General features: G+C 34.5%; 1 protein-coding gene across 15 annotated transcripts in view; it reads left to right on the forward strand.

Moving 5' to 3' along the window:
• Positions 1-14,274, forward strand: part of LOC124630204 (cAMP-specific 3',5'-cyclic phosphodiesterase) — a 444,356-nt gene that overhangs the window by 395,887 nt on the left and 34,195 nt on the right. For all 15 annotated transcript variants that reach the window (XM_047163954.1, XM_047163962.1, XM_047163963.1 and 12 more), the window contains one exon: positions 13,022-13,123. In XM_047163954.1, the coding sequence (XP_047019910.1) occupies positions 13,022-13,123 (102 nt within the window). The remainder of the gene's footprint in view (positions 1-13,021; positions 13,124-14,274) is intronic.

Genomic DNA, 14,274 nt, shown 5'->3' on the forward strand with positions numbered 1-14,274 from the left:
GATTGTTATTGTCATAATGATGGACTATTCGGATGCAATCCATTGGTATGCTATGGAGTGCCGCCAACATAGCGAACTCCTGCATTATAAACTGTAAACATCTTGACATGACCATGCTTCTGCTCAAATACAAAGGAACGCATGTATGTCTATAACAATACAAAGGTACACAGTACATATTTCATCTTATTTCCATAAGATTGGCAAGCTCGGACCTACGCCAACAGATTTTCTATCACCCGTGCCAATTGGTGAACGAAACGTAAATGTATGCGAGCTATCTATAATGTCAACAAACATGAGTACTTGCTGAACAAAAGTACGGCAGTTATCAGTCTAGCTGAGATAAACGCCGCAATATTACACAAATACTGAAAAATGTACTGGCAAAGTACTGCTATTATTTTCACCAACAATAGAAATGATTATGCTTTTCTCGGCTTCCATTTCTCTTCTAAGAATTCCGGATAAATGAGGATGAGGACGTAACGTCTATAAAGTATTATACATAGCTTAACATAATACCTCATTGAATTACAACTTTACAACATTGTTGGAAATTACGATTGTTTCACTGTTGTACCTGAATTTATCTTCATACAAACCACAAATCAAGTGCAGTGTTTGTGGTGTTGACTTTATTATTGCGATAAACAGAATTCAATTACAAGTGTACGTATTTACTATACCTTTGAACGATTATTATACTCACAGTAAATATTATCTTTGAACTTTGTTAATCTTGTATTATGAGTACTTAGTGTAGGCGCCGAAACGTTTCTCTATTATTAACTTTTACCTGACTTTTATGTGTAGATAAATCCCGAGAAGAGCCGTAACTTTCTCGGTTTAATATATGAGATTCCGAAGTTAGGTGTAATAGAGTTGATAGTTAGTTCAGTAGAAACAAGCCCTCGTAGATAACAAACGTATGAAGTACCATCAAGGCCGTGCGGCATGTCAGGGGAAATAATCGCCGCCCTTCAAACTTCGTGTCATACAGCATATTGCAAAGAAACTTCACAATGCATAATTGCCTGCATCGGATTTCCCATGAGCTTAGATGCAATATTGTCTGTTGAATGTGCATGCTTTTATAGCATTTTTATTTCAGATAGAGCATTTTGTTCAGCTATGCTGCGTTACAACAATTTCTCTGTTAGTTCCCTAAACTCGTAAGGTTTTCTTTCAAAATTAAGTAGAAAGTATAAAAATCTCTTAAATGTCAATTCTCAAAATATACAATTCAAATAAAACTTCTAGGAAAATTAGTACTGATAATAAATGTTGCTTGATAGTTTTTCCTACTATTTGAGGAAAATATTATCTACAAAAATATGATTGAGGCTCAACCAAAAATTACGTTTTATTTCAGTAATCCTCACCACAGTTCTATGAGAAAATTGTTTTGTGTACAAAAATAGAATGGGCCATACGTCTGTGACAGTCGCCGATATCGTATGCCCTTTCCTTTATACCGATCATGTTTCCCCTCGCAGCTATTGTATGGGGAGATGTTATCCGAACGCACAGAACGTAATATATAAGGATAAGTAAACACGAGTAGGTATCCGATACCGAGACCCATCCACAATAATAAACGAGACATCGATATTTGAAATCGATGACTCGGTTCTCTGCATAATCTTTGAAGAATTATTGATCAGTTACCCGTTCAATGTTAAACGATTCGAATTTTAAATGAAAACATGTTTTAGAAAACTTGAGTGGCTCCTTATGCATCAATTCATTATAAATATTTAAATTCTATAAAAGCAAAATGTTCTGCAATACTTTGAATATTTAATGTTGAATAGAAGAATTAATAGGATCGATGCTCAATCGTCTATACATAGCTTTTACTTTTCAAAGCAAATCCAAATTTTTCAATGAACCATTTTATTCTCTGCAAAGTAAACAATCATAAGGCTTAGTTTATGCTCGTACGAGTATTGCAACTAAGTGTACGCTATAATTTTGTGTTTTCGTAATCTCCTTTGTGATCAATCAAAAATAGAAAAAAGCGATTTTTACATCAAAATATCACTGATTCACATCAAACAAACTTGAATGAATCACTCTTTAACTCAGTAAATCAATACCAAATTACGATTGAATTATTTAAGAGCGACTACAAGCAAAATCTATTACTAAAACTACTCGCTATTTAATAACAAACAAATTTACGACTGGTCAGTGGCACCAACGGTAATACCATCACGATCATTGAGACAAATATTTAGTTATGCCTTTAAAACAAAACACATCAATGCTGCTTTATAACTCTGTGGTATACTCCTCTAGTCACCATATATTTCTGTATTTTATTACCACATTTTAATTGTTTGACTGTGATGCAAAACGGCTGAGGCAAACCTATTAAAAGTCCAACAAAGTTGAGAACTCATTGACAAACGATCAAACAAGCCCACCGGGACAAGGGTTCGTACATGCGATACTGGTCGTAAACGTTATTAATGTGACGTGACTACATAATTACTGCTAACGGGAGTTTGGAAATCCAAGGTGTTTTAAACCATATGATAACCATGAACTAGGGTGATCAAACCAATGGTGGTGAAATAAAAATCTGTTCAATAAAAAGTTTGGTTTTTCAAAAGAATCAAAGAAAAACAAATAAAAATGATAGCCAATAAAAACAAAACGTACAATTTGTTCTTTTTTTATTACATTGTAGTAAAGTGTGTAAAACTTTTATAACCAAAACCCACTCGTCTGTATATAGAAAAAGCTAAAGCTGAACGCATTTACATTTTACTTTAATATTCATTAAGTTAAAGGCGAATCTCAGAAACACAGATCAAAATAAATAAAAAATGTATGCGAAGATAAGTTTGGTTTGAAACGATCAATTATTCACATACTTTTCAACAAACTTGTTTGCTTACAAGCCATCTTTTTATTCGGAACATAATGCTTAGTTATTGGTTTTGTGTTTAGCTATACAAAGAAAGCTTAATAGTAGTTTGGTTTACCCAAAAAACAACTTTCAAATATAATATTTGTACCTACCTTACATGGAGAGGTTAGGTGCCTACTTATTTCCATTTAGGTAGTTCAGTTATAGAGGATGTCTACGTCATTTCCCTTTCCGTCGGCCACGACTGGAATCATAAAACCAATTTGCTCCCTCTAGACAACCTGTTAAGGGCTTTTCAGCGAATAAATCAAAACCCGGCTTTATTGTACGAGTAAACAAAATATAAACCCGTAGCGAATTACCACTCAAGTTTCCGTTAAATGTTTATGAATAATTTACAACACACAATAAAACTCATTTTCGTTTGTTATATTTAGTGCCTTATTTGATAAAATACAAAGCAATAACCTATGGTTTTCAGCATTATTTAAAGTCACTATAAATGAATACGTCCTAAAAGCTTAATCTTGTTATAATATTAAAAAAAAAAAACTCAAAGGCAACCTTTCGAGATACTTCGAATAAAGGAATAATACAATATCTGTATTATAAACCTCAGAACTTAAATATTTACGAATTTCAATAAATTCGATTTTGTATTGAACAAAAGACTCGCCGTAAAATGAAAATGCTTAATTAGAAACAGAAATGAAAAAGCAATGTAAAAAAATTGGGATGTTTGTTATTGGGAATAATTTTTGTCTGGCCCAACTCTAGTGATTTATCGTGTAATTCAATTATTTATCGGCCCAATCCCGTTTATTTTCAATTGTAATTTATTGCCGACTGCCTGCTAGGAATCATAGCAACGGGTTTTATTTTAGACGAGTATTAGCCATTTATAACGCCCTACTTTGTTGGATGTTTGTTTCCAATTTTCTTAATTAAGATGTTTATTTTCCGAATTTTCCGAATAACAATCCTAAACTCTAAATAATGTTATTAGTGTATTAAATCACGTACGCGTTTGTTTATAATAAGTGATTGTATCCAAGGAGATCTTATATTTAACCAAAGACATTCGTATTTGGCTACGTCAAATGGTCATAGATAATAGAAGCCATAAACAAACTTCAAACAGTTAACGTCAAATCTTAGGAGCTACGGAAAATGCTGTGAAAATTTAAATTGTTATAAATGAGGTAAATATACATTTACTTAATATATTTTCATTTAATATGCTTATATGTATTTAAAAAAGTAAAAAGTAAGTAATAAAGTAATATTATGGGTCAGTATTCTTTGAGAAAATGATCACAAAAAAAACAGTTAGTAATATTGCTGCTCTTTGAGTTACCGCTCTATAATTAGATAAAAAAAACGTTTTATAACGTTTAAAATTAATACAGTAGATATAAACATATGGCAAAGGCAATTTTAAATATATTTCATGCATTGATGATTGGGCACATAAACGGTGAGTACTTACAATATTCTGTATCAACGAAATCTCAACAGAGCAATTTTAAAGGGAAAGCATTGACCTTCGACTAAGGAACTAGCGAACGTTCGTACAATAAAATTGTTTACATGTGGAATTGTGCGTTCAATACGCAGCATCGTAATCTCGAAACGAGGGTTTATACAATTTACCGTCCGTACGTGATTTGGCGCAGGTTCTCCTTACAGAAAATAGTACTTAACTTGAAATTGTATTGAAGCCAATCTACCATTCAGTTCTTATGATTAAGGATATTTAAGTTGTTTATAAGAACTGAGAATATGTATTTTGAAAATTATACGAGTCATATTGCAATGAGTTCTTTTGAATGTAGTTTTTGTTATATAATTTACACGTCACAAAAACAAGCAATAAATGTGGGAACTGATAAAAGTACTCATTCAGCATTCATTCATTCAACTTTAAAATATTGTAACAAGGGATCTACAATAGCGTTACAAACATTTACTTAGGCCGTTGTAATTTATTAATTGAGGCCAATTGTATTTTATCTGCTTCTACAAATAGACTGTCGGACGGCAGACGCGTTGTAGATCGATACGGCTTTAAGATCTGATATCAACATGATATAAAGCGTCTTGTAAAGGTTAAAGTGATTTCCGTAAATATTTCGAAAATTCAACTATTTTTTTTTACTTAATAACGGGATGTTTCAGTAACAATTTAAATTTATACGGAAAATAGCCCGTTTTACGCGTTCAAGCGAATATCTTCTTTTAGCCGGATCAAACTAATCCCATGTTATACTCTAGGTTTTAATCTTCCTCCATAATATCTCTAATTACAAAGTTTCGCGAAAAGAATAAAATTAGGAACGATAATTTCAAGTAAACCCAATGCTTAGCTTGTGTTCTCAGTATTCTTGGAAAAATCAATAAAAGTATTTCTCGCTCAAGCCCTTGTACAATAACAGCTATGAAAATTGACTCAGCCTGAATGATTGATAAGAAGAAACGGGACAGCATAATCGTGCATTCAAAGTAAATCAATACTGTTCTATGACGTGGCACTATATTTACTTATTCGCACTAGTTTACTACTGATTTCATTGAATGCCACTGTTATCGGCAGAAGTGGTGACAACTGCCAGTGGAAGTTTTGGTTTAGTTCCAACAACTGTGAAAGCGCCAACAGAATGTCATTTAAACTTGCCAAATACACCCGTTCCGTCCCTTCCTGCTACGGCGCTGTCCAAACTTAACAAAATATTTCGAATTTGTGAATATCACAGGGCCCAAACTACTCACCATAAATTTTAGTTTGAAATGGTTCAGAATATTAAGCCAGCCTTTTTTACCTTTTCTGAACACATCAAAAACTGTTTGCAAATCCGATAAAAAGAGGAAAAACATGTTTCCAACTTTGTACCGAGGCAGTATAAGTAAAAATACCTATAACAGACAAGAACATGTATTCGCTTTATTCTTAGTACAAGCAAGAATAAAGCTTTTATGAGTTTTTTCATAAGTGAAGTAACGCTGGAACTAATTGAACAATTGCGTAGTGGCGCTTAAAAATAAGTTTGACAATAAGTTGACTAGTCAGGATCTAAAAATATCAAGAGTATATTAAACGCAAGACATTTAATTAAGTCTGTGGTACGTATTTGTAGAGCTCAACATAAACAAGCTAGAAAGTAATAAGAGAGATGCGTCTGCAGAAAACTTGCACGTAGACAGAGTGTGGGGGAGTATAAGACAAACGCATACTCCTATGTATGCACCTGCAGCCAATATAATATTTCAGACACTAGCAGTACCTGTTAGAGTACAGCAGAGATTTTATAGAACAAAAGCAAAGTGATAAATCCAATTTGTTACCGTGAAAGAATCAAATTAGTTGAACAGATTGTAACGGAGTTCCCCGTACAGTCTGTAAAACAAAGAAAACATTGCCTTTGTTGGAGCTGAGTCCTGAGAGACAAGTTTAGATCGATAGAAAGTTACAAGTACCTTTGATATCGAAACCCAGCTATTACTCGTCTCAAAAGTAGAGAAACATCATGTGTATGAAGTGTAGTCAGCAAAACTGCAGTGTTAGAGAGAAATAAACTTTATATCAACAAAGGCCATGACCCCAGCTGGCTCAATTTTTTTGTATGTCTTTCTTTGTAAGCACAATACTGTAACGTGGGTGGATTTCGTTTAATTTAATTCTATTTCTTCTAAACAACAAGCTTGGATTTTTTTTTGGACATGTTTATTTCGCTACATTTTAATTTTGTTGAGGTTGAATAGAAAAAATATACATAGAGATGTATTTGTAATGTTAATTAATTAGAATGATATCTTTTGATATTTTGAATTCATCTTATTACTTAGTTGTGCTTTGCGGCTCAAGCGACTTTGCAGAGGGTTGTCTGGATTTTTTTGGTTTTACAAACACAAAAGTACTTATCCTTATTCAGCTGCTAATATTCTAACCAAACACCAAACGTTTGGAATTCATTGTTATAGTTGTGTCGTGTGTGCAAAAATGCTTTTAGGGACACGTAGTAAATATAATTTTCGTTTTTGGACTATAAATGTGAATTTTACAAATTCGGCTAGAACTTTGCGCGTGTTCATGCATACCTTATTGCAAAAATTCAGAGGTAATTTTATTTTCACGCTATTATACGCAAGCGCGGAATATAAACACAAACAAAATAGGAATGTGAAAACTTTCCTCTCTATACTTCTGGAAGAACTTTTTTGTCGGCCCGTTTTCATACATATTTAATGAAGATGTATTACACTAACCTCCTTTTATTAGTATCAGAAAAATAATGTCCCGCTTTGTTTATGAACGTACTTAGTCTGAGTGGATAAAGGATTATTACCTACTTACTATTCCCTTCTTGTGTACTATAGCCGTTATTGTTCTGACGAAATGAGGTTAAGGACCTATTTTGTTTTGGCTAATCCAATTTGGACATTTCATATTATAGTAGTTCATGAAGCTGGGTCAGACACATAAAATAATTTTATAGAATGTAGAATAGATACATTTTTATATCATATTTGCAACAATTTCATAGTGTAGCCTAAAAAGATATGTCCATTTTTATTAGGTACGTATTACATTTTATTCGCTATTCATTTCCGATATGTCCAGTATGAAATACTTCCACTACCATTATTTTATATTCCTTATAATTGAGTTAGTTCTCTTGGACAGGATGCAGTAAACGAGAAAAGTGGTCGCTCGCTATAGACGTTCGTTAAAGTTAATAGACTAAGGCTATAACTGAGGCTACGAATGTCAGTTGGACCTCGTCAAATCGAGGGTCCCTTGTTACATACATGTTCAAATTCATACAAAAGTACTGCACATTTAGATCTCTCTTGGGCCACATTTAAATTTAAAAGGTCCCATGTGATAAATGTGTCCCATTCCTACATCTTTTTGCTGAAAATGGTTCGAGATAACGCTATGCGTGCGCTTACTGCTCCTATAAATAAAAGTGACAAAATGAGAGTGTTTCCAACTTCCTACTATGTTCATTTATGTTAATTGAAAGCGAGAACCGGTTTGCAGCTCTACCTAAATAAACTAACATATTAGTGGTAGTAGGTACAAAGTAGAAACACGATAAAGATTAATTACGTACCAATTAAAAACATTTTATGTCAATAAGGAAAACTAAAAAAAATATATACGAGAGAGTTCCCTTTGTTGTTTATTCAAAATACAAAACAGTTGATAATGAATCTAACAGTCCAATCATTCATTTAATGTAGTAGGTATATGCCCTAAGCTATAGACTAAGTCTCGAAGAGTAAGAGGAGATGTAGATTTCGTCACCGTATTGATTTGTAGTACCTACGTCTTAGTGAGAAACTAGGTTAAAAAAACATAGTATACTAAGAATTTTCTATTAAAGATAATGGTCTCAAGAACGTTCCTAGAAAAATGTTTAAGCATACCTATGTGAGAGAATGCACGTACGACACCAAACATCAGATCGTGGATAACAGACACGGCGGGTTCCATATCTAGCGTGGCTTGTGTTATTGTTATCGATCATAATTGTAGTATTCCGCGGTAGAATGTCTCGCCTAATACAATCATGTCGTGCTCACCGGCTCACGTACTCCATTGGTGGTCCAGTGGTTCGTTAGTACTATAAGGAGGCACGTGACGGCCAACTGGGCATACTTCCAAACCGGCTCGCCAAATCCAACGCCTTCTTACCTCCGCATGACTGTCAACTCACATGATTCCTACGATCTGAGTAGAATTCAACAAGTCAGGTAAATCATGCACCAGTATGTGTCACTTCTCATTTTTAAAACTGATGTTATTAGTATGATCAAGTCTAAGTCGCCACTAATGTAGGACAAGTTTCTGAAGACTTATCACATTAAATTAATTAGAAAAACTGTCTTTCAAATAACAACTTTAATCACCTAAGTAGAAATTATAATTGATTTTCAATCTCGCTGAGAACGAGTCTTCTGTTATCGCTTTGATTTTCTAAATTGTCTTAAAAGAACTTGGCTCTAGCTAGGAAATCACTTATCTTCAATAAAATTATAAATAGATTACCATTGTCAAGGAAGATATGCTGCTCTGAAGAGCGCCAGCACCAACAAATCAACACTTTTGAATGACTTAAATAGGTATATCATCAGAATCCGATATACTAAATGTAAAAAATAATAAAACCATTCATTCCTACCACGATAATTGGCCATGAAGTCAATTATGTATTTACCCCACATACAGACGGTTATCTTAAAAGCTTTGGATTGCATCAATATTTATTGACATTAAATTTTATATTTATTTTACTCAGGATTCACATTTTAATCACGTTTAGCAATTTCATATTTAAGCTGTATCCAGTTTGTTTACGATGTAAATACAGATAAGAGTTAATACTCGGACGAACCGCCCGAGCGACGCTCTGATGTTGTTTCTTAATATCATCTCACATCTCATAACATACTTGCCAAAGAAAACAAACACCCGTCCACCGCATCCCCTTTAACACTCGAAAATATCTCTTCATACATATTTTATTCTCATGAATACATATTTTATTAGAAAACTTACATGACAACGTTAAACTGTTGAAGCATTATTGTACTAGCTATTCCAAACGATGTTATCTATAGAGGACAACCTATTGACAGCCTTTTGTTTTTTCTTTGTGAGTTCATTTAAATAATGAAATTCGGAGGATAACGTTGGATAATGCTAATTGGCATTTACGTGAAATGGAAATTTAAGTTAAAAATATCCTTGAGGGATACGGTGAAGCGGAAAGATTACATTAACGCGGTGTCCTGCGTGAGCGACGAACGCGACGCGACGCGACGCTGCGAACGCGACGAACGCGATCAACTCAAAGGAATTCCCTACATGCGGCCTATGTGACAGTCTGCGGCGAGACGCGACGTAACGCGTACTTGTTTTGAGGGCGACCAGACGCGACACCGCGAACTATTCAGAAGCGTTGATTGTTGTGGGACAAAAAAACATAAATATTAAAGAAATCGTTTATTAGTACAAACAAGTTGGAAGATTGTTGCTGTCTGTACTTTAAATATGAACTTTCAAGCAAAATTGTAACACAACTTCTCCATGATTTGAGAAGTAATGACCAAAATCACGTAGGACATCTGTCGCGTATAGCATCGCGTCGCATTACGTCGCGTCGTGTCGCGTCGCGTCGCGTCGCGTTCGTCGCTCACGCAGGACACCGCGTAAACCATCTTTGGATGTCAGAGAAAAAATGGGCATCATGAAAACTGGAGAATGCCATTCATTTACACACCAATGAACCGTTGTTTATGGTCGAATGCATCACACTGACGTGCCGAGGACCTATTAAAATATTATAAACAAAAATAACACTTGAATTTATTTTATTTAATTTCCAATGTAATCAGTAATTTTCATTTGTATGGAAATATCTCTAAACAAGCCCTTCTTCGATGCAATTAGCGACTTCTAAATATTTGATTAATTAAACTGTCCTTACAAAGCACTTGTTAGTTATCCTAACATGTACAACAAAGCCACTTGCATTAGCTTTAAAGCTTTATTTTGTTGGCTTAAACGAAATTTAGTTTTAGTCAGACAGTTTAGCTCGCGTTCACCTAGCTATAAGATTAACAGGGATCTCTTGCAAAGGATAAATGACAGTATGTAAATTGACAAACTAATAGACGATTGAAGTGTTAAGACATTAATAGTTTCTTGGACTTCCTCATTGTTCTAACAAGGTGATGTTGAACACGAGGTCTTGGAATTGATTCCCAGGTCGTGCAAAGTTTAATTGAGTTTATCGCGTAGTAATTTCTCAGTAGAATCACGGCGTAGTTAGCAATAATCTCGCTGCACTACATTGCATATGGAACCAGATAGCTCAGTGTAGGTAGACTAATGTACTATCAATATCTCTGTCTTATGGAAATTCATGATTATGGCATTGGTATTAACGTAGATAGCAAGGTTTGCAAGCGTTTAATCAATACTTAATAATTATTCGTAAACTTGATTTAGTGAACCGGAGTAATAACGCCTGCAGTATTTGAGTAAGCAATATCGCACACAACATTATGTTTACTCGGCTAACGTTCTTGTCTAGCGTAGGCGGCTTATCACACTACATGATGTTTCTCAGAGCAAATAGTAATAATTTCCCACTAATATTGCTACGAACTTCAATAGGACATTGCACATTCAACACATAAGCTTTGAGTTCCTCGAACCAGATTCTGACTTCTCCCGTTCGCTAATGAAACCAATATTGACTTTATCTAAATAAACAACCTGCTTCGGTTTGCCTAGGTATAATTTACTAGTATAAACTTGCTATGCGCCTCAGATTGCTTCCCAGTCAAACTTTGAAAGTTATTCATGAATAACTTTTAACTACGTCCAGCAATATTTTACAAACTTTTAAATGGAAATTGAAATGTCGGTCTCCAAATTAATAAATTCATACAAAGCTATCGCTAATTAATTGAACATCGAATATGAAATAGATTCATCGTTTCCTTTGAGTATTATACAAACCTAATGCTAATAGAAACTATAAGACGTCTTGTACTCGCGCTTCAGTGAATTTGTCAGGTTTCCCAAGTTCAGGTATTAAATTGTGGAGGTATCTTCCTCGTCTTGCGGCCCACACCCTTCTATAAATAACATTGAGGGTTCGCGGGGAAAATATATTCGCAGAATAATAATTCAGTTAGATCTAGAAGAGCAATCTTTACAGGTTCCACGCTATAAGTAATAAGTACCTAAGTTATTTAATCATTCAAATGTTGCTTTAGGTAAAATAGGTCTTAACAATATTTTTGTCACTTTAGTAGTAACAGTTATAAAAAATATTTTTCGTATCTACATTCTACGTATTCAATATGAAGTAGGCTTAACATTTACAGGTTTTCTGTACGCTATAATAAGAGTGTGCGTAGGTAAACAGGGTCTAGAGCCACTTGAAACCGTTTTCCTTATTTCTATTTCTTACACAAATGAGGTCATATTTATTTTGTTAGCTTAGAAAGTTAATAGAATTAAGTATGAGTTATTGATCACAACAATTTGAAAGAAATTGGCTGACTGCATGCAAAAATCTATTTTCTTTTTTTATGTGACATATTGGCACTTTTTTTATGCGGAATTACTGTTTTCAATTATTCACCTATGTCTTTTTAAAATGTCTTCGACCTTCGATCACAAGGTTAACAGTCGCATGGCATTCATATTACTGATTTTATGATACAGTCGCGTTGATATCAATTGCAAAAGAGCCCGATCCCTTTGATCCCTGTCAACAACAACATTAATGATTGGTGTAAACGTACTCTGAACCGTAACTTCAAATCGAGGACTGGATGGCACTTCTACATTCTTTTTGTACCTTTCTTTCTGTTTATCTTTTCTCTGTGCCTACGTCAAATCTCTTGAAGATATTATACTACGGAGAGGTATGTCTCTGTATTCGCTTGGTACTTTATAATGTCGTGTGGTATTGACGTACATTTAGATAATTGCTAGTTAAAGGTTTAGGTGTGTAATACATTCATTTCCACTTGAGTGAAGCGCGGCGGGTCGTTAGTTGTTCACTACTGAAGGAACACTAAAGAGGTAACTTGCTAATGAGTTCTGTTTACCTCATAAAACTATCGTAAAACAATAAATCACTTCCCCCTTTTTCTCTGTTAATGGCTCAGTATCTCTAAAGGAAAGTCTCTGAAGTAAATACATGAGATATTATAGGTTTTCTGCTTAACGCTTATCGCGTATAATTTTCCTGCCTGCAAAAATCTCCTAGGTATAATACAGACTAAAATATTTAAGACTGTCTTATAAACTTCAAAACTTTTATATTTCAGCCCTTGTTGCCTTTTACTGAAACAATATTTAAGCACTTTTCGCCTCGAATAAACGGTACTTTACCTTGGAAATTGAGAGTTAGGAAAATTGTATGAAGTAGGTATGATATAACCGGGATCGAGATACATAGTAGTGATATGAATATATCCAGCTTTGAGAGTGAATCCTTTTGTCAAACGCTTCTAGCTCCTTTCATTATAGATTTGCCTAAAGATTGTTGAGCGTATGCGTAGCAATTTGCAACTTGTCTGTTTATTTATAAGGTTTATTTTTGTCCGCAGCCACGGGGAAGACTTGATCGTGACGCCCTTCGCGCAGGTCCTAGCGAGCCTGCGCAGTGTTCGCAACAACTTCTTATGCCTCACCAACGTGCCGGTCGCCAAGTAAGTCATTCTTTTGTTTCTGTTCACGCCTCCACTTACTACGAACGAATCACGTCATTCCAAACTTAACAGGGTGACGCATACCTACGCATACAGGAAAGAGTATCTATCTATAGGTATTATTACATCCCAGTGAGAGATAATGGTTAGAAGCCAGATTACAATAATACTAAAAAAGCTTGTGAATGAATGAATATTCATTCCAACTATCCTACAGATAAGTTCGATGTTCTCGCGTATCACATACTTGCGCTAACATACAGACAGGCGCTCTATTTAAACTGGTATAAACTACACTTTATCGTTGCGTAAACATTAAAAATACTTACGTGAGTTCAAAATGTTCAATTATTTCTTCGTCTACTAATCTTTCCCTTCGCAGTTCAGCCGCGATTCCGCTCTAAAACAAATTACACGCCATTTATGCACTAAAGCTACGAAATGCTGAATAATTAAAATTTGAGATTGTGCAACCGCGAAGCCGGCTTTGAGCTACATACGCGTGCGTTCACGTTAATTGGAAACTTTACCTGGAGCCTCTAGAAAGCATACATTCTCCTTCCTTTTAAACTGCACGATGGGAAAGTTTAAAATTTTAGTGCGTACTTCCCAAACTCACCATTAGGTAGGTACGTATGTTTTAGTCAGCAAAATCCGTGGTAAAAACGCGTTATCGTTACATCCGTGTAGTTTCGTGACCACAAAAACATGACACGCGAATAATTGTCCTCTATTATACTTCGCATAAATTAGTCCAATGAACCCTTGAATGCGAAACATCAAAATAGGTGCGCTGTCCATTTACATATTATCTCTTGTCGTTATCTGCTTTGAGCCATCTTTGTATCAATAAATAGTAAGTAGACTGAGCGAATTTTCTTCCGATTTCCTGTTTTATTCCCAAAAATGTGTGTTAAATCTTTACAAAGCTTACTCCTAATCTCATCTTTATCAACATAATTTTGATGGCCGTTGGTGTAAATGTAAAGAAAATACTTATATATTTGTACCGCCGCTTCAGATTGGCTCAATTTATGATAATATCATATAGGAAAAACAAGTAGGTAATCATAATAACTATAATTTTATACCTACTTCCTAATCCCTAATTAATTATGTACTTATATAGATATCAATTGACATTTGTAATA

The sequence above is a fragment of the Helicoverpa zea genome, chromosome 5, assembly GCF_022581195.2.
Source record: "Helicoverpa zea isolate HzStark_Cry1AcR chromosome 5, ilHelZeax1.1, whole genome shotgun sequence".
NCBI lineage: Eukaryota > Metazoa > Arthropoda > Insecta > Lepidoptera > Noctuidae > Helicoverpa > Helicoverpa zea.